Genomic DNA, 21909 nt, shown 5'->3' on the forward strand with positions numbered 1-21909 from the left:
ATCACAAGGTTGAAGAAATTAAAATGGCAGTTGGCCGGACAGATCGCACAAGAAATTACCATCGTTGGACAAAGATGGTTACTATACTGGATTCCAAGGGATAAGAAAAGACCAAGACGACGACCAAAAGTAAGATAGGAGAATTAAATCAGAAAATGTGTTGGAGCAATGTGGAGAAGAGAGGCTTGCAATTGCAGTAGCTGGAAGATCATTGAGAAGGCTTTCATCCAGCAGTGGGTCGGCAAGGGCTGAAGATAATGATGACGATGATATATAGTTCATAACATTACAGCATAACATATTTTATTAACCCTTTTAATTTCTAGATAAAATATATATAAAAACAAAAAGGTATTCTGTTTATACTCTAAAAGTAAAATATCCACCATTAACAAGTTATTTTTTTTTTTTTATAAAACCCCAGGATTCAACAAAACACAGGGTGAGATTCACTGTTGAATTTATTCGCAAGTGTGAAAATTCAGGGTAAAAAAAAGTGATTTGCCCAACTTAAAGCAAATATATGTAATTCTGCCGGTGGCCACTCTTTGCAAATTTGTCCTGAACATTCGATTCGCCCAGATCCTGAAATAGGGGAAGGGGAGAGATACCTGAGAAATATGCTAATAAGAGACATTTGTATATCTCTAATTACCATTGTTCCCAGGTATCTCACGTGTGCCCATTTTTGGTGCACAGGTATTTTTCTATGTGTTGTTTGAAGGTGTGTTTGAGGGGCTATGTACAGCACTTAGGACTTTAACAAAAAAGGGTCTCTCTCTCTTTTTGAATAGTAGCCACTGGCAGAATTGCACACATTCGCACAAATTATTTCGCACAAACCTCACAGGTGAATATTCGTTGGCGGCTCGAATAATAACACAATTCAGCCATCTCTACTCACCAATACTAAAATGCCATAAAAAAGCATCAGTAGTATTGCTGATTTCAGGAACGCACAGTCCTCATAAACTAGCCTTGAGTCTCATTTTAACATGCCCATGCTATATTTATGGCATAAGAACAGGAGAAGTTACTTTTAAATTAAATATTTTTTTCCTTACAAATGTATTGGAGGGCTCTGTCCTCATAGTTTGATGAAGAAAAATGGACTGAATCAAAATCTCTTGATGTCATAGAACCAGGTTGGAAATGTTGTAATTAGTACTTAGTTTGCTCTTACTTTTCCTATGTTTATGTTTTTTGCTGGCTTAGCACGGTGGAGTTTTTCATTATTATTGTTTCTATTTAAATTGGGTTTACCGTGTGGGTTAAATGGTGATAGGTCAAAACAGAAATTTGCACGGAGCCATTTATCTGATGAGGTGGGAAGAATTTTATCTGGTATAAACGTCACATTTGCCTGCAATTTCACAACTGGGCGAGACCTGCAGAAAAAAACAAATAATATTTAGCATGATTTTCTAAAACAGATAATGGAATACATGCTTCGGCTTTTCTATTCTGTAAAAATACATTTTGAGCCATAAGCAGTGAAATTCGGTCAGAATCTAATATATCTATAGTCTACCTGAAAAAATAGAGAAACGTTGATAATAATGTTTATAACTAGAAATATGGAGCCTCGCACATTACTTCTTATATAACCAGTAGCGTATTTTGCATTAGGGCCGTTAGGCAGGAAAATTTGAGGGCGGCAAAAATGACCGCCCCCGAATACTTTTGCCGCGCTATCCGGCCTATCGGGCCTGATGGGAAGTAATTTAGCTGTTGCGCCCGCCTCCTTACCTGTCACCCTGCTTCTCCTTCTGAACCGCAGTGTCAAATGACGCCGTGGATGTCACTATTGTGATGTCACAGTGTTGCATTGCCATGGCAAAGAGACGTCGCAATGTCAAATGACGAAATTACGTCGCGTTACCATGGCAATGTGACACCGTGCGACATCACATTGGTGACGTTTGTGGCGTCATTTGACGCTGCGGTTCAGAAAGAGGAGGGGCGGCAGGTAAGGAGGCGGGCGCAACAGCTAAATGACTTCCCATCAGGCCCGATAGGCCGGAGAGCGCGGCAAAGTATTCGGGAGCGGTTATTTTTGCCGCCCTCAAATTTTGCTGCCTAACGGCCTTAATGCGAAATGCGCTACAGGGTGCGCGTGCCACAGTGCTGACTGGGACCGCAGCCTAAGGGATAACATCTTTCTGCCAATCCTTCCCTTTTAGGGTAGAAGTTAGAACTAGATGACATCATAGAATGTGATGGAGCAAAATCTAATTTGATGATGTCACTGCCCTCACTTCGGTGGGAGAGCCAATAAACAGGATGCAGTAAGCAAGGGATTCTGGGAGATGAAATAGTAACCACTGAGTCTCCTGGAAACATTGAAAATTCCTAAAACTAATCTTGTGGGTAAATTGTTAGATTTTGACTTTGACATTGCAAAATTAGCAATTTGGACAGTGCCTATTAAATGGTTATAATGACACAGTATTAAATATAACATTAATAAATACTGCATCTTGAACTGACATTTTCTTACCCCTTTCTTAGTGGTAAAAAACACAGCCAGGTCTGACGTGGCATAAACCTAACTGGTTAACAATCGACATCAAATGTCATTAAAACCTTTTTATTTTGCTGTATGTCGAGTTGTATCCTGGCGGCTTCTTCTCACATAGTCTATTAGATCGTAGTAGTATTGACCAATGTCGTGAAGAAAACAGCTGTTTTCCACCTACCGTAACACCACCACATTTCCTAGACCTCCCACTGATATGTCAGGATATCCATCGCTGGTGAGATCAAAACCACCATCTATGGATTGGCCAAAGTATTGCAACTTGAGATGTTGAAGATCAGCTGCCCTGATCCGCTTAGAAAATGAAATATAAAATCTTGCCATTATTGTCATTTTATTGGTACAGCTCTTGTTAAGTCAAAATTGTGCATCTGAGAATAGCCCCAAAGTAGGTACCGAGTGTAGTTTACATCTATTCAGTCCCAATTTTCCATCTTACAGATTGTTGCCGCGTGTCAGTAGGAAGAGGTAGGGAAGGCTTATATGACCCACTTATTATATAATCAGATGCATCACCTCGTGCTCCTCGTGGCAATCACGTTTTGTTTTTATTGAGGGTCAAAAAATCTGCCACGTTTGGGCTGGTGAAAACGTTTTGGACTAGTGATATGCTTGAAATGTAAGAGACATGATTTTATTATTATTGGATACGACCACAAGCAGGCTCCATTGTTTCTGGATTAAACAGTCAACTCTGTTTAATTGGGTAAAATACATTCTCAAAGTTTTTTCTTCTACACATCCTACAGTACATCTACAGTACTACTCTATTAGGCCCAGATTGAAAGAGGTCAGTCACATATGGCTCATTAGGGCCTTTATCAAAATCAGTTAGAGACGTTATTTTCCCCAAGGCTAATGCATGTCCAGAAAGCTAATTTTATGCAAAAACAACCGTCATTGTATGTCTCATTAGCACGGCCTTAACGTCAAGTTAAATTACCATAGCCTTGCATCCGCGTGAAATAATCTAGCATTAAGCGTGTCTTAAAGGTGGCGTTACTCCCATCTAGACCTTGAGATATGGGTTTTGGAGAGAGAGTCTATTTTTGTACTCTTTCTCTCTCTCCCTACCTTTAGTTATAAACAACAGTAACTAATGTCAGGTAACATGCCGGCATTAATATATAGGACCTTTGTGGATATGCATTGTTAAGGGGATATCATTAGCACGAACTGGAATTATAATGCAATGCTGTTTCCAGCCGAAAATAGGACTTTATTAAACTTGGAAGGTACATATTAACTTAGGTTAGCCATAGACCCAGAAATCCACAATGCTTTATTAAGTCACTTAACTAGGTGTTAACACTAACGTGTATCTTCAAAGGATAATAACTTAACATTATGTCATGTTTTCCCCAGCAGAGAGCATTAACTGTAATGGCTGTTTGTGAAAATATCATGCTAATGGGGAATTATGATAACATCGCATATACACAAATCAGTTACGTTACATTAGTAGCTAAACTTGGTGCCCCACGCCCAGACCCCGAAATAGGGCTTTTTCCAGGCCTGGATAGGTGTAACCCCAAAGTTAGGCATGAGTTAACAAGCATAGGGTCCTATTCACTAAACTTCATCGAGCATTTTGAGCACTTCTCGATTGAGTTTGCAAGTGTAACTATTGATAAGCTTTGATAACTTGCCAAACTCGCTCGAGAAGTGCTTCTTCCTGATCGGTAACTCTACTGCTCACACAAACTGAGCGGGAGCTCCAAAAATGCTCAAACTCGCATTTTTTGAGATATCAAGCAATTCACGTAGTTTCGATAATCACACCGTGGCTGCAACTCGCAAGCAACTCGCAGTTTTCATTTCGCTATCTCAAGGGTGGTGAAATGGAATCCGTGGTGTGACTTAGAAGAAACAAATTTATTTTTCCTGCATTGGATTGAAGCCGGGAGTCTCCAGATCTGACCCGCATTAATATCAGCTCCGGAGACACCCTGCTTCGGATTGGTGTATATACTATGTGATGCCTTTCCTTTTTTAGAGTGCTGTGACGTCATCAAAAAGGGAGGGAGGCATGCTACCTGATTGCTATCTTACCTCCCTTTTTGATGATGTCACAAGGAAGGGCATCACATGGTATATACACCAATCACAGCCATGTGATGACTGCCATTTTGTTTTTTTTTCTGTAGTGACATCATCTTAAAGAGAGGGAAGCATCTTAACTCTATGCCCAGGACATACTTGAAAACGAGAGGTAACTCTCAATGTATTACTTCCTGGTAAAACATTTTATAAATAAAATAAATATATGACCTGATTGGCTGGCTTCTCTCCCTTTTTGATGATGTCACATCCTTAAAAAAGGGAACCTGTCACATGGTACACCAGCCAATCAGATTGGGGATGTACCATTGGACACTCAAATGTGACATCGCAGGCCTTATATAAGGCCTGTCCCATCTCATTTGAAGCCAAGAAGACGACGGGGCAACATCTCTGCTCCTTTTGTATTATACAGCAGAGAAAATAGAAGGAAAAAAGAATGAAGAAAAGAAGGAAAGAACTTACTGGAGACATCTCTTCAATCCACATATGATCGTGGACTTCTTCGCATCTGCTGTTTGAGGAGCATTGCATCATAGGTCAAGAGATGGTGCCCAAGTAAGATAGGGGTGAAGACAGCAAAGGTAAGAACCACGTTGATTGTATGTTATTTAATTGTGTCTTTTTTTAGGATGTCCATTGACTGCCAATGTGTTTATCTACACTACCGACACACTTTATTAGAGTGTGGCCGGTACCGCAAGCCGGGAGATTTCCCGGCTTGCTAGTGGCCGCCCCTCGGCGTGCCGCGCGTCATAGACGCGCGGTCACGCGTCTTCGGGAGCGTGCGCCCCCTGCACGCGCGTCCAGGGGCTCCCCGAGGGAGCCCTGGTGTCCCGCGATCGCGGGACAGCGGCAGGGGGTTCCGGGGGACCCGGCGGACCCGGCAGCGGTAGGGAGAGCGCCCCGATCGGAGGGCGCTCTTCCGCTGCTTCGGCGCGCGCCCGTCACTCTCGGGCGCGCGCCAGGCTACTGCTGCGGCCAAGAACGGGCAAATGCTCGAATAAACTTGGCCGCAGCAGTATGCCCCTTTATGGGTATAGATAAGCACAGTGACAAGCAATGCATTTTTTGGAAAATGCTTGTTTTTAGTTCATTGTAATGTATTGTATTTTGTGTTATGTATTTTTGTTTTTGCTTGCCCATTCATTGTCATTGAGGCAATCCATGCCCATATTGTGGGCATGGTTTACCACAGTGACAATCAATGGCTTTATTGTGAAATGCTTGTCTTTATTTAAATGTCATGTGTTTTATTTTGTGGCTGTTTTTTTTTTAGCTTGCCCCTTCACCATAGTGGCAATCCATGCACATATTGGGGGCATGACAATCAATGAGTGTGGGGGGTGGGGGTAGTTTCCCTGGGGAGGGTGGATAGGCCTCCTGGGTGGGTAGCAGGGGAGGTGGGGTTAACCCATTAATTACTATAGAGGTTACTAACCGCTAAAGTAATTAAGGAGTTAGTGGCCGTAGTTAGTTTTTTTATTGTAATGTTGCTGCCCACGGAGGACGAGGAGGAAGACGAGGGTGGCCTTCATCCTGGTGGGATATGTAGAACTTTAATTGACTGTATGCTGGCTGGGTACTGTTTTATTTTTAAGGGCAAATGTGCTATTATCCAGATCTGGATAATAGTAATTTTGCCCATTATTGTACTGTATGTGTTGGGGTGGGTGGGTAGGGGGGTAGTAGGGTTGTTGTATTTTAATGTTTCTTGGGAGTAGAAGGGTGGGTGAAGGGGGTTGTTGCCCCAGGGTGAGTGTAGAGGGAGAAATGGGGTGGCCCGGTATTAAAGGGGTTGCACCCCATATGGCCATCCCCTGACCTCACCAGAGAGACAAGGGGTTAACTGGACTGCGGTCCAGGGATGTGGTTTGCACCTTGTTAAACCTTGAAAATGTATGTTCCCATGTTCCACCTTTAATGTTGTTTCCCAAGGCAGGGATAAAATCCTGCAGAGATTCCTTTGCACAAAGGGAAGCAGCTGGTCAGAGGGGTGACCCAATGACTAGAGACTAAGTATTAATCAATCAACAGACTCTTCCAGTCTAATTGTTACCTGAGGGCGGAGAATCATCAAACTGGAGCGGTTTGTAAGTGTTATGTCTACACCTTCAAACAATGCAGATACTTAATTTGGTAGACTGATCGTTGCCCCTGATTTAATTATGGGGCTACCCATAGAGTCCCAGTACACATGAGCTAATTAGCTGGATGGCATGGGTTAGTCTGTGTCTCCACGTTAGGGATTGGATACAGATAATTGTTCACCAATAGTCTGTATTCAATGTTAAGAATAGTTTACACAGGTATATAAACTGTGTCAACCCTACAGTTTTTAGTTGTGCTTCTGATTCCACCTGGAATGTCACCGGATTGATGGAGAATTGCTAGCTGATACTTCTCCATTCCCCAACCCTAAGTAAGTGTTACCTTCTTGTCTGTTAATTGTACTATATTGCTGTGTTCACCTTATTTAAGGAATAAATTATATTTTGTTATATCTAAGCCTCGTTCAGTTCAACCCAGATATTTGGTGTTCATTATATCTTGTCATGAGCTACCGTGACAGTGAGTAGTTAGGCCTTTCAGTTGGGTAGCGGCCGGGGTTATCCCCTTCATTACCATACCAGTTACTGCTATGGTCGTGAAAGGGTTAACTCCTCCCGCAACCTTCCCAGTAGGCCTAACCAGTCTGCCCGGGGCACGATAATGTCTTGGTCCAGCCCTGCGGCCCTTATAGTTAACGCAATGCCCTTTCCGGCCAAAGATAGAACTTAACAATGCACTATTGAGCTTTTAAGATACCTGTTAATGCTTATCGAGGTGTTAGCCTCGTTAAATCAGTAGCAGATCTCTGTGAATCTCCGTCCTTCCAATGTTTACTTAGATCTTTGTTTTAACTTCTCATTTCCCTGTATTTTGTCTTATTTACAATGCATGTATAGCGCTGCTGGCAGTTAGCGATTAATAAATAACATGCAGGTTTTTATATACATAACCAGGAAAACATATTGACATTGTCACATAGGGTACAATTCTATACACAAACAGTTATGTCAAATTGACACTGCACATATTTAACACCATTTTTTTCGCTATCCAAGGATATTGCTGTTCAGTAAATAATCAGGATACTGTTTAATCTCGCTTAAAGGATGCCACACACATTTTAACTTGCTTGTCCATACATTAGGATGTCGTTTATTATTGCAATATGTCACACAAAAGGGGGAAAGGCACAACGTTTGAACCATTACATTCCCCTTTTTCAGGTCTTATAGTGAAAATGTCTGTTTAGAAACACTGAACTTGATAAAGAGGAAAATAGTCCTGGAAATATTGTGCTTTCCCCCCTTTTATGCAATATGCCACAACAGTAGCAATTGAATTGAAGACTATCTTTCAATATATATTCAAGAAACTGGAAATAGGTGCCATCTCCTTTTTTGTAATTTGAAATATTTTAATCTCGTATCAGATATTACCAAGACCTACTTTTGCCTACAAACCCATATTTGCCGCTTATGCATAGCCAAAATACATTCACCTAATGGGTCAACAAACCTGGGAGGCGGTGCTACGAATGCCACTGCTGTGACCGTTGTAGATGTAAACACTTCCAAAAGAATCCGACTTCTCAAGATGACCTTCAAGAGGCGCTCCAATGGCAATATCTTGGTATCCATCTTGATTAATGTCACCGATAACGGCTATAGCATACCCAAATCTTGCAAATGCATAATGCTGCTGCTCCAGTATACTGTTAACTGGTGTAAATGTGCTCTGTTGAAGAGAGAATATGGTTATTCTGGGTTCTAAAAGCCAAGTCTATAGTATTCTGATCATTTTTAGTTGCCCTATTATGGCAGTAGTTGTGATGAATAATATGCAAACAAGAGGGTTTGAAACAACCCTACAGATGCAGCCAGCAGTATTTGATCACTTGCCTGGGTAAAAACTAAGGCATCTCACAGTAAATGCCTCAACATGCTTCAACATTTCTGTGAGATTCCTAATGGGCCATCGGATTAACTCAAACTGAATGGGACTGCAGGGACCCCCCGCTGTGTTAATATGATGGACCATTAGGAATCTCACAAGAAATGTTTAGGCAATGTTGAGGCATTTACTGTGAGATTGCCCCAGATTTTCCAAGTCAAGTGATCTAATACTGCTGGCTGCATCTGCATGTTTTTTTCTAATAATTTCCTTGCTTTAGATCACTATTTATACTCCCTTACTGTACATTACATACTTACAATTGCTGTACAGATATGTATCACAATCTTTTATTTTACCTCTTGGTTGAGCTGATAAATGTAAACTCTTCCTTCTTCCCCCTTGATGTGGTAAAAAGGTGCTCCCACAAGTAGGAAGTCTGTGATACCATCTGTGTTGATGTCCAGGGAGCAGAGCTCAGAACCAAAGTAAGATCCAAGCTGTTTTGTGGAAACAAAGGAACAGTTGAAATCTTTCTTGGTATTTGGAGCAGTCCAGCGTTCTAGTAGCCGTGTTAGTCCTGGGAAAATGTAGATTCATTCTATGTTGTGATTTTTTTTTAAATGTCCAAACATGTATTTATATTGTAGATGAAATGATATAGTACAGAGCTTTCCAACCCTCATAAGCTGCTCCTTTAAGTTTACTGTGGCAGTACAGTTAGAAGGAAGCATGTATATTGTAAGGTGAATACAATTCCTTAGAAGATAGTTACATTGAAACACTCAACTACAGAAAACCCACAGGACACCACCTACTGTATATTTACATAAAACCAGCTTCAAGCCCACCCATACTAAATATTACAGGTATACCCCACATTAACGTACGCAATGGGTCCAGGGCATGTATGTAAAGCGAAAATGTACTTAAAGTGAAGCACTACCTTTTTCCCACTTATCGATGCATGTACTGTACTGCAATCGTCACATACGTGCATAACTGATGTTAATAACGCATTTGTAACAGGCTCTATAGTCTCCCCACTTGCGCACAGCTTCGGTACAGGTAGGGAGCCGGTATTGCTGTTCAGGACGTGCTGACAGGTGCATGCGTGACCTGCCGTTTGCCTATTGGGCGATATGTACTTACTCGCGAGTGTACTTAAAGTGAGTGTCCTTAAACCGGAGTATGCCTGTATATACATTTCAGTCGAGTGTTACTGAACAAGGGTGGGCACTTGCGTTTTGGTTTTGATATTGAGTTTGGTTCTGAAAATGTTTCATGTTTTAGGTTTGAATGTTCTTTTGGTTTTAAAAAATCTCCAGGTTTTGGTTTGGTTTTGTGACATATCGATGTGTTTGGTTTAGATTTTTGTTAAATTGTGGCAAAAATGTACAATAAGCAGGAACATGCTTTTATTATCACCATAATGCATAAACATGCTTAAAGTAAGTATAGCATTATAAACACAATTAGAAAAAAATATATAATATAACTGGAAAAACTTAAAATACTTCAAGAAAGTACAGTATAGTGAGTTATTCCTCCATGATCATCTGCCCCCTGCTGCCTCACAGCCCAGCCTCCAGGGGCAGTTGCAGTCACGGATGTCCGGCCATACCAATATTGTCTCTTGGGCAACCCAAAGTCATAGACAGGTTATGTCATTTTTGTAGACATAAGGAGAAGAATTGAATGATCCAGGGCAACTTCGGATTTCTTTGAAAAATTTAATCAGCACAAAAAACACAACGTTTCATCCCTTCTAGGGGATTTTATCAAGTGACTGGCTTGATAAAGTCCCCTAGGAGGGATGAAACGTTGTGTTTTTTGTGCTAATTAAAATTTTCAAAGAAATCCAAAGTTGCCCTGGATCATTCAATTCTTCTCCATATACTGGATTTTTTAGGCAGATATCCCTGAACCAGGAGCACCGGTCCTTGCAAGTATTTTGATTTGTTTTATGTGGTGTGCAGCTTCTCTTGTTATATTTTTGTAGACATGACAGCCCAATTACATGAAATCTACACCTATGTACAATGAAGGCAATCCAACTCAATGTAACCTTCTCTTGATCAGCTAGGTCACAGATGGGGTCAAACACAAAAGACTGAAATATTGAAGACTGAGGATGTTGAAGACTGAGGATATGAATGAAGACTTAAGATACGAATGAGAAGACTTAAAATATATAAATACTGAAGATAGATAATATGGAGATCCACCACGCAATCTTCTGGCGAGCTTGCCTACACACTCAAATATTTCCCTTTGAACCAAGCGAAACACTGCCATTATGGAAAGAGCTGGTGTAATTCTGCAATTCCCTTCCTCCTCCACTTCCCAACTTGTGGGGCCCAGGACATGGCTAAGTCTTGGACCCCACCATTCACTCAATCCTCCAAACCACAACTTGTAAGGGCACAGGACATAGTTGATTTCTCGGTCCACAATTCATGCCCCATCTCCACTCCCCAACTGGTAGGGGTACAGGACTCAGCGGGGGGCATAGAAAATGTCTGAGTCATGTGCCCCCACCATTAAAGCCCAAGGGCCCAGGACATGTCAAAATCATTGGCAGCCTAATACTTCCCTCATACACTCTCATACATAATCTAGCTGAGACCAACAGAAAGCCAACCCAAAAATATATAAATACAACAAAGAACTGATGATACTACTAACAAAACAAGAAACGCTCACTAAAATATCCAAAAAATAAATGCACAGCCAAATAAATGGTAAGTGAAATTGCCTAGACAGACATAGAGATCTAACAGATCCCCATGTTAGCCTAATAGACTGGCCAGTCCAAATACACAAGAGATGAAAATAAGTGAAAAATGGAGAGTACCAAGTGGAACAGGACTCAATTAACCCCTAATAAAATACAATTATAATTGCATAAAGATAGACTGGGTTATGTTAAAGGTTACATAGCCATGAGGGGCTGTTCTAAATAAATCAGACAAAAGCACTAAAGCAGCCATGGAACACTTGGATAGTATAAAGATGTAAATGGCTAACACACGATTGGTAAATCGTGGGACCGGTAGATACAGTATATAACCGGAGTGGCCCCCACTTTTTCTGCTTGATAATTATATGCATAGCCATACGAGTGATTCAAGCTACAGAATTGATGTTCCTATCTGTATATCCTTTGTCAATCAATCTCTAGTCCACATACTGGATGCTCACGGGACTCTGTGGTGAAGTACTTACTGTGCACATCAGCTGATTATGCTCTTCAACTCATGGACTTGCTCACATATAGGCAAGTGTGATTGTCATTTTTTGCACTACTGTATTTCATGCCCAGCTTATTTACATCATTACCTGGACACTATATGACAGTCTTTTTGTCTCAACGGTCATTTTTCATCACGTGTATTAGCCATTTACATCTTTATACTATCCAAGTGTTCCATGGCTGCTTTAGTGCTTTTGCCTGATTTATTTAGAACAGCCCCTCATGGCTATGTAACCTTTAACATAACCCAGTCTATCTTTATGCAATAACATTTGTATTTTATTAGGGGTTAATTGAGTCCTGTTCCACTTGGTACTCTCCATTTTTCACTTATTTTCATCTCATGTGTATTTGGACTGGCCAGTCTGTAAGCCTAACATGGGGATCTGTTAGATCTCTATGTCTGTCTAGGCAATTTCACTTACCATTTATTTTGCTGTGCATTTATTTTTTGGATATTTTAGTGAGCTTTTCTAGTTTTGTTAGTAGTAGCATCAGTTCTTTGCTGTATTTATATATTTTTGGGTTGGCTTTCTGTTGGTCTCAGCTAGATTTTAATCTGTCTTTTTATTCATTTTTTGTGCTTTTTTTCAATGGTTTAATAAATTTGTTCTTAGATTATTTTTGATTTTCAGAGTGCTTCTTGTGGGATTTTCGGTCTGTGGTTTAATATAGGTTTTTCCCCACAGCACCGCAACCAGCCTTATTGTGGCTTTATTTAGGTGGCTCTGATTTATTACATAGTTGTTACATAGATATATAGTAGATAAGGTTGAAAAAAGACATACGGCCATCAAGTTCAACCTATGCTAAATTTAGACAGCAGATACTTTATCCTATATCTATACTTACTTATTGATCCAGAGAGGAAGTCAAACAAAAAAACGCATTAAGTGATTAGTGATGCAGTAGTGTGTGTGTGTGTTTGACATATACATACATATATATAAATGCACATCTATTTTCATGTTAACATGCAGGGTATTTAAGGGCTTTTCAGACTTTGCCACTTGACCCCATTGCATTGCATTTTGACATATTCTAGGTCCATTATACGTAATGTTTGCTTGCACTGCATTTTTTTTTTGTTTCAATTTTTTTTTATTGTTTTGGAGAGACACAACATGTATTCAACATTGGTACACATATATTGTTCAAACATTACCAATTGTACATACAACAAAAAGCATCGACAGTCCGTTATCACTGCTTAAATAAAGTATTTGCTTTAACTCGGTCTTTGTGCTAATGTGGTCTGTCTCCATATCTCAGGTTGTGTTAGGGAAGCAGCCGCTGCCGTGTGCGTCTCTCGTAAAATTAGCAAAGAAAAGAGAAGAGCAGAGGAGAGAAGAAAAAGATGGTGGTGGGAGGGGTGGGAGAAGGGGGGAGGGGAGGAATCCATTTATCTAGTCTCTCTGTATTTATCTATATGGGGTCACTAATTTCCCGGCCATATTTCCCAAATTTGTCAATTTTTTGGCTCAACTGCGCAGAAAGGAGCTCCATCATCTTTATTTCCCTTAGTCTCCGTAGCACCGTCTGCCTAGAGGGCGCGTTCACCTTTTTCCAGGCCGCCGCAATTGTGCAGCGGGCTGCCGTAAGCACGTGAATTGTCATTTTACTTTCCGCCATTTCTAAATCATCAATTGGTTTGGCCATCACCATGGTCAGCGGTTCCACCTCAACCTTCACTCCTAGGTACTCTCGGATCAATGTTTGAATCATGACCCAGAATACCTGAATTTTTGGGCAATTCCACCAAATATGAGCCATATCTCCTTTTTGCCCGCATCCCCTCCAGCACAAATCCGGGGACCCGGGGAAGATCTGGCTCAGCCTGCTCGGGGTTAGGTACCAATAAAATAAAATTTTATAAATATTCTCCTTGATAGTGGTGCAGATTGATGTTTTTGAAGCTGCCTCCCAAATGTCCTCCCAGTCTTCTCTATCGATCTCTGTATTCAAATCTTCTGCCCATTTGAGCATATAGCTATGTTGGGAACAACCCGCTGATCGCGCCAGACCCAGATATATCTCTGAAACCAGCCCTTTACAATAATATCCTTTCCTACACAGTCTTTCAAAATTTGTTAGAGGTTGGAATGCCGAATCCTTGGAGACTGATTGCACGTAGTGCCTGATTTGGAGGAAACTAAACACTGGTATATTAACTATTTGGTGTTTTTTCTCCAGCGCCTGGAGTGGTAAAATTTTTCCTTTGTCTACAAAGTCGTCAGCTACCATCAGCTGTAACGTCTTGAATTTATTGAGTCCCTGTGGGAGCCAGCCTGGGGGAAATTCAGGATTATTGAATATGGGGGTTAATAGTGTTGGGCCGGCTGTCAGGCCATACTTATCCTTATTTCTAGACTATATCCGCCATGAACATTTCATTGCTCCCAGTTTTAATGTTTCCAAGAAGGTCTCTCTTCCCCTCTCGGTCCACATAGCGGCTGGGAGAGAGAGAGGTCTCGTATAGGTAGACTCTATTCCCACCCAGCAACTTGTATTTGGATCGTTATTCCACATTATTGCTTGTTTGAGTTGGGCCGCCAAATAGTATTTAATGCTATCCGGGACTGCCAAGCCTCCGCAATCTTTTTGCTTGCACTGCATTTTAAAGATAAATGTATACTATATACAGAAATTATTTTCATGACACCACTTATAATATGTGCGACAGAATCGTGTAATTTTTAGATAGTTTGATTGCAGTTTAATCCTTTAGAAAATAATTGATTTACTTTTGAAGTAACTGTTCTGCAATTTTCCACAATTTTTTAAAACTAGTTTAAAAGATTCAGGGCATGATTCTACAACAGAGAGATTGGTCTGTCTGTTTGTCTTTATGCGAGTTCTGTAAATATCTGGGAACATCCTTGGTATTGTGTAAATACAAATATATTAATGCATAACAATAATAACAATAATAACAATAATAATAATAATAATAATACATGTACCTGCTCTCCTGTCAGTTTGTGAGTCAGGTGATAAGATCTGATGTCTTTCTCAAAGATCAGGACTTTCCCAACATTGCTATGCCGTGGAGCTCCAGCAATAGACAGGTTGAAATGCTTCCCACGGGCTGTGGTTACACTGTATCCTGATTCAGAGGAAACAGGTGAAAGATCAGGAAATCTATCACTTATTCTGCATGTCTCTAGCCACCTTCAGAACTTGTCTTAAAACACACCTTTTTAACGAAGCATAAAGAAAGCACCAATGCTCATACTAAACACCTCATACATTGACCTCCGGCCCTTGCAGACGCGCTCACCAGAACACCCTCCTACTGTCTCTGTACGTTCTTCCTACTTACCACCTACAGTAGATTGTAAACTCTTCAGGGCAGGGACTCCTTTTTCATAATATTACTTTTGCGTCCCAAGCGCTTATTCCCATTATGTGTTATATTATTTACTGCTGTGGAGCGCTATGTACATTGATGGCTCTATATAAATAAAGATATACATACATACATACATACATGTACTGAAACAGGTGGTGGAGGATGAGATATGGTAGACCAAAAACCATGAAAAAATGATTTAGGCTTATATAGGCTGTATGTGCAGCCCGTCTCCTTGATATACATAACAAGTTTTTGTATGGTATGAAATCTTCTTTCTACCAGTTTACTATTTTTGATACTGGAAACCTTGCATCTATTCCTTTATGAGTATTAAGGCTTAGATATCCGTGTTGCCTATTTTCATTTAATGCGGAAATATGTTTGCATATACTGTATGTATAGCATGCACTGTGTATGTGGTGCGCATGTGTTTATGTAGTGTTTGTTCATGCATGCTGCATGCATCTGGTGTGTGTATTTGGTCTGTTATCGTGTGTGTAATGTGTTTCTGATGTGTGTACATATGTATATGGTATGTATATCTGGTGTGTTTGTTTATTGTTCGTTTACATGTGTATGGATTTTCCTTATTGTATATGGTGTACATGTGTGCATGTAGTGTGCATTTATGTTTGGTCTGTGGGTTGCCTAGTTCCTGGGCCAGGTGGTTGGACTTGCCCCCCGGGCTAAAATTTGCAGCCTACCCCTGCCTACTATAATGGAACTCCATATATTTTTGAGTCCACAAACTTCTAAACACCTCATTCACAGAAGACCAACGCTGTAATGAACCTCTAGCTTCCAACATTTTGGCCACAGTTGAGACTTCTAACTTTGAATGATGTTTTTTTTATAAAATTGGAAACATATTAGCAGCATCTCTTTTAAACTAGTGTGTGGTGGGTTTGGGAGGCCTTGAAAGCTCAATGAAAATTCAATGGCATAGAGATATGCAAACTTTTTGGGAAAGTTGGCAGAGACTGTAAAATGTACTTTTTTTTTTTGCTAACTTTTTTCATGGAAAATTTACAGGGTCACATTGGTTAGGTGACCTTGGCTATTTTAACATCATTTTTTTTTTAAACGTTGGGGAACATGGGGAAAAATTGGGGATGGGATGGGTAACAATGGTGAATATTAGCAAAATTGTAACATGAAAAAAATATTGAGCGATTCTGCTTGTATAATTCCGTTATCTAATGTCCAACCTATTTCTGTGAGCCTTATTGACTCAAAAGCGCATTATTATGCTCTTAGCCAACATGGAAACTTTGTTCCAGCCTCAGACATTATGAATGGTTTCCATTCAGTGACCTACTTTGTATTAAAAGTCACCATTTAGCAGTACAAACTAGAGATGTATAATTATAACAGATACAGTAAATATGTAGTATTACTTACTATCCATACATATAGTATGCTAAATATTCAGTATAATATTTAGGTATATTCAGTGTTCGACAAACCTATACATTTGCACGCCCCGGGCGAGTGGATTTAACATCGTGGCGAGCTCCTGTTGGCCCAAGCAGCACACGTGTGGTACTAGGTGGCGAGTAGATTTTTTTTGTTCGGCGAGTACATTTTTTGGTTATTTATCGACCACTGGATATATTTATTAACACATGGAAAGACCTAATTTTCTTACCTAAATAACTATATCTTTCTGTATTTGCATTAGTCTTGGATTCATTGAGAAATACCCCCTTGTCCTCTTGGTTATTTATGGGATAAAGTATCATTCCTCCAGACCAACCGAAGGCCCCGACTGCGCCAAGTACCAGAGACTGCTGGGCAAACAAACAGGTCACAAAGGTCGTTAATGCAAGTCATATTAGAATGTTTATTAATAATGAACCAAAATGTATCTGTCACTTATTTGCAATCTAGGATGTGGGACTAGAAGGGCAGCTGTATATTTACCTTATTTAGGATAATTTGAAGAGTAGGTCAAGACTTGGGTCATGAGCCTTTTCTTAACTGATAACCCAAAGTGCATCTGTTGTAGTTTCTACTGTATGTTAATATGGGGAATACATGCACTGCCTGATGATTGAAAGAGCCAAGATTGGCAAATAAATAACCCAAGGACAGTGCAATCTCACATCAGCAATACTCCAATACCGGTAAGAAGGGATCCAAGACCCTGACACATCTCCAGAGCAGCGGGATTCTTGCTATGCCTGTTAGACGCTAAATGTGCAACTATCTCAATCAATCTGTTGCTGGTTATCACTATGCTATAAAAACAGATACAGAACACTAAGGTTATGATGTGTAAAAGGTGCAAACTTTCCATTATACAAAGTCAACAACACTGGACAGTGCATCTTTATCTACAGAGTTTAAACAACAGGTTTCCTGATTTGGGGCATGGACATAGATATGAGTGTACTTACTTGAATTATAGTACTTATGACTTGAAAATCAACTTTTTAAATACTGTGTGATGCTGAAAAGGCTTTACATAATTGTGTGACCACACACAAGCCCTAATGGTGGTTCTAGTTTGTAATCAAGTTACAGTACAAATGCTTAGCAAGCTGTAGCTGACACATCCAAAATGATAACACAGTAACCCTCCAGCTCTGTATTGTATAGCTGGCTGAGGGCGGAAAAATAGAGTTACAGAGCTATGGTAGGTAAAAAAAAAATAAAAACAGTAAACTCCAAACCCATGAGGGAATCCATGTCTTACTCTGATTCTGCAGACATGACCCACTCTCGCATGCATCATACAATTTTTAACTGTTGATTAGATTAAACCTTTCACAGAGGTGCCTGCAATGCATTGAAAACCATGCCATGAAGTGGATAAAAGAAGCTCAAAGTACTCGTCCTTTCCCAGAAATTGAGTACCTGACATTTCCACTCATACCTTGTCCATTATGTGCACTGCAAAACCAGTCTCTGCTAACTCAAATTCCAGCTCCTCCCCTGTAGTGCCTGCAGAAAAGACATTGGGCCCATGTATTAAGCATCGCACATTGACTTTCTCTCATAAACGGAACGCAAGAAAATCACAAATTACATTGCTCATGTTTGCACCTGTGCACTAATCTTTTTTTCTAACATGTGCCCCTTAATAAGAATAATAAAAAAAAATTATCCAAGTTTATTGGCGCACACAAATAGGACGTGCGGGATGCACAGGTATGTAAATGGTAGTTACAGATATAGCGGATATCATTGCACTCGTTAATTCTGCAATCCAAGCAGGCGATTTTTATTGCAATTTGTTATTTTAATTTTTACTGTAGGATGGAAGCAAGGGGTCGCCGTATATGAACCACGTTCATTTCAACTCCGGTGACCCCCTGCTTTCGGTAGCCACTCCGCTCGGCTAGCAGGGTTCATGTAATGGCGGCGTTTCAAAGCTCCTGTGGGCCCATAGGAAGCCTTGACATCATCAGGTTCGGCTTCGTATTGGCCCACGAAATGCGGGAGCTGTAAACTTTGCCGAGATACTGCCACCTCCTTCGGGGGTCTGTATCGTGGGGAGTAGGGGGTCCCTGGAGCTGAAATTAACGGGGTTCAGGTCCAGAGACCCCTTGCTTAAACGTATGTTTAAAAAAAAAGAAGAAAATAAAAAACGGCTTGGATTGATCCTTTAACACGGTGCAATACGTTAACGCTACCGTATTGTTAACGTCAGTTTTACAATGGGAACCATTAAAAACAAATCTACTGCCTACATTATCTCGGTAACACATGCAATATTTACTGCACTAATTCTTGTATTATTCTGTATTAATGGGGGTAATAACGTTGGGTGCATCTGTACTAAAAATTGTGGTTTGTGCCCCCAAAAAGTGTTGAATGTGCGTTAAAATAGTTCAGTAAATTGGACATGTCGTAAATCCCAAAAAGTGTGTTTATATTGTTAGGGCAGAATTAAGTTGCTATGTATCAACCAGAAATGTATTTGATGCATCACAGATCTTTTATTATAAAGCACAACATGTATTATTTTCACAGTATGGCTATTATAAATATTTATTACACTATTCATGTGCAGTATATTTACCGATACTAGTTATAAAAACATAAAAATGCACATAATTCTGTTTTTATTTAAATTGTATCAATCAGGTATATTTCCTCTCCATAAATAAACTATCACCATACAGTATATATGAAGCCAGATAACGACCTTTCATACAGGACATAGTTGAAAACGAGATGTACCTCACAATGTATTATTTCCTGGAAAAACATTTTATAAAGAAATAAAATATTTTATAAATAATACATAGGACGCACCCTTTATGAAGGTGTATACTACTTTTAGCACAACATTGACATAAAAATTACCTCCTACTGATAATGTACTGTAAAGGATGTGTTTCTTGTAGCCAGACAGCAGTTGAGGTGCTGACATCTCTAGAGAATGTAGCATGTTACTGAATCAGCGCACCCATTTCTTATATAGATACAAAATGTTATTGAGTTACTCTATCCACTTCTCATTCATGAAATATTTGATGGAGATGTGATCATTTAACCACTGTTCATTAAGAGACAATGGCCCATAGTTACAAAATTGTTCTATGCCATAAGACAGGGATGTGCACAATGGGGGGGCCGGGAAGGGGGTGGGGGGGGGGGCGCAGCGGTTACAGAGGCTCTGCACTTCCCCGAAGGCATTTAAATGAAATGCCGGGGATCAGCAAGACCTCTGTAACTTTACTTACCTTAACTTTCCAGCGACGCATTGCCATGGCAACCTGGCGTCAAATGATAACGGGATCACGTGACGTTGCGTTGCCATGGCCACGTGACGTCACATGACCCTGCGGCGCCATTTGACGCCGGAGCCGAATGGGGGGTTGAGAGCAGGCAGGAGGGGGGCAGGGAGAAGAGTTTGCGCACCTCCTGCCAGAAGACAACATTCAGCGCTGGAAGACATTACATCCCATTCAAGTGAACAGGTAGTAATGTGTCTTCCTGCATCGGATGGTGCTTTATGGAATATCACTGCGTAGTTAATATGGGCCTACAGTATACATTGAGAGTAGCTTCATTTACCCAATTATTATTTCCGGTGTGTATCGTTTTACTGTATGCACTATTAAATGCTCATTTAGGCAATATATTGTGTCATTTTACTAATGCAATCAGACTGCTGAGGGCTAGTGCCTCGCATACTCCAGACATGCTACTATTTGCCTAATTGCCACTTTCTTGCCTTCAATTGCAATAATTTTCTGCTGCAGTAAGGAAAGAAGGCCGGTCAGTGCCGAGTAGTCATCCACTTGTATGAGATGCTCGTCTCCCGCAGAAGCTATCAACTTCAGCTCGTTCAAGGCCTGCGGCTTGTTAAATGCATCTCCAACCTATGCAATGAAGAAGACATTGTCAGAGGGAGCAAATAAAGGCTAGGCTAGGAAGAACAGGTGCGCTCCAACATGCGCGCCCAGTCTTAATTCAATAGTATAAATCCTTTATAAAGATGAAAAGGATAGGTAACTGGGGCTAGTGAGGTATGTAAGCAATAACCATAGCACTTCAGTGACTATATAATCAATAAGTAGGGTGTCTCTGTCCCTGAAGGTTAAAGGCTGAGATTGAAAAAAATCAGACCTACAACCTCATTGGGAGAGTCCTAGATAAACATAAAGTAATAGTGTACTCACATATACAGTAATTGCCCCAGTCCTGTGTATCTTGGTAGGCGTGCAACCAGGAGAAGGAGTAGAAGTCTGAAGGAAAAAGCACTCCAAAGCACAGCCAAAAATAGAGTGGGTCCCAAGCAAAAATACTAATAAAATATTATCTTTATTTGTCCATGTTTAAAAAAACGGAGGTAAGTACCCTCCTACGCGTTTCGTACCTGCTTGATAAAGTACCAGCAGGTACAAAACGCGTATGAGGGTACTTACCTCCGTTTTTTTAAACATGGACCAATAAAGATTATATTTTATTAGTATTTTTGCTTGGGACTCACTATTTTTGGCTGTGCGTTGGAGTGCTTTTTCCTTTAGGCCAGGAAGAAGAAAAACTTCTGTGAGGGAAATTCCTTTTAACTTCTCATAATAAGGGCATTACATTATATATTCCACTCTTTCCCTTTTTTGATATGTCTCCTTTGGACTGACCAACGTGGAAGTATTGGTGTTACAGGCTGCTAATGAAGGCAACCTACCTTTGAATGTCACCGATAAGCACTCACCTGCACGTGACTGCATTACTTATTTTTTTATCTCATCTGATAATACTAACAATCCTACACTATATGTATTTATTTATATATATTATATTTATATAATAAATAAATATTTCTATATATTTTTTTAAAAATATATAGATTTTTTCTTCTTTTTTTTTTTCTACTTCTTTTTTGTTCCCGTCCCCCCTCCCGTGTGCCCATGGAGTTTTGAATTTTTAGAAAGAACAGCAATGAAATGTTGTTTTGTACCTATAAATTAATATTTTTGAACCCCCATAAGATTCCTCAAACTCACCGAAAGGACTCATAGCGGGGAAATACATAAAAATATGATTTTAATGTTTTTTTTATTAAAAAGACACTTCATTACCTTTTAAGATAATAGTAAAATAGGACTATACAATTACATTTATTAACACTGTAATTCATTTAATTAATGGTCAATATTCAGGGACAATACAAGGAGCTTTCAAAAGAACTATTCATCCCACGGGCAGTACAAAGGACTCAGGGCCATCCCTTAAGGTTGGAGGAAAGGAAATTTCACCAGCAACAAAGGAAAGGGTTCTTTACAGTAAGGGCAGTTA

General features: G+C 40.1%; 1 protein-coding gene across 2 annotated transcripts in view; it reads right to left on the bottom strand.

The window, feature by feature from the left end:
* The window catches only part of ITGAE (integrin subunit alpha E), a 91600-nt gene that overhangs the window by 41771 nt on the left and 27920 nt on the right, over positions 1-21909 (bottom strand). The window contains exons 11-18 of one of the 2 annotated variants that reach the window (XM_075594155.1): positions 20342-20489; positions 18032-18099; positions 16802-16940; positions 14762-14904; positions 8902-9042; positions 8168-8386; positions 2700-2833; positions 1264-1388 (exon numbers count right to left, since the gene is read on the bottom strand). In XM_075594155.1, coding sequence (XP_075450270.1) covers positions 1264-1388; positions 2700-2833; positions 8168-8386; positions 8902-9042; positions 14762-14904; positions 16802-16940; positions 18032-18099; positions 20342-20489 — 1117 coding nt within the window. Of the gene's footprint in view, positions 1-1263; positions 1389-2699; positions 2834-8167; positions 8387-8901; positions 9043-14761; positions 14905-16801; positions 16944-18031; positions 18100-20341; positions 20490-21909 lie in introns of both variants that reach the window. The other variant, XM_075594154.1, reaches the window with a different exon arrangement.

This window comes from Ascaphus truei, chromosome 3, assembly GCF_040206685.1.
Source record: "Ascaphus truei isolate aAscTru1 chromosome 3, aAscTru1.hap1, whole genome shotgun sequence".
Taxonomy (NCBI): Eukaryota; Metazoa; Chordata; class Amphibia; order Anura; family Ascaphidae; genus Ascaphus; species Ascaphus truei.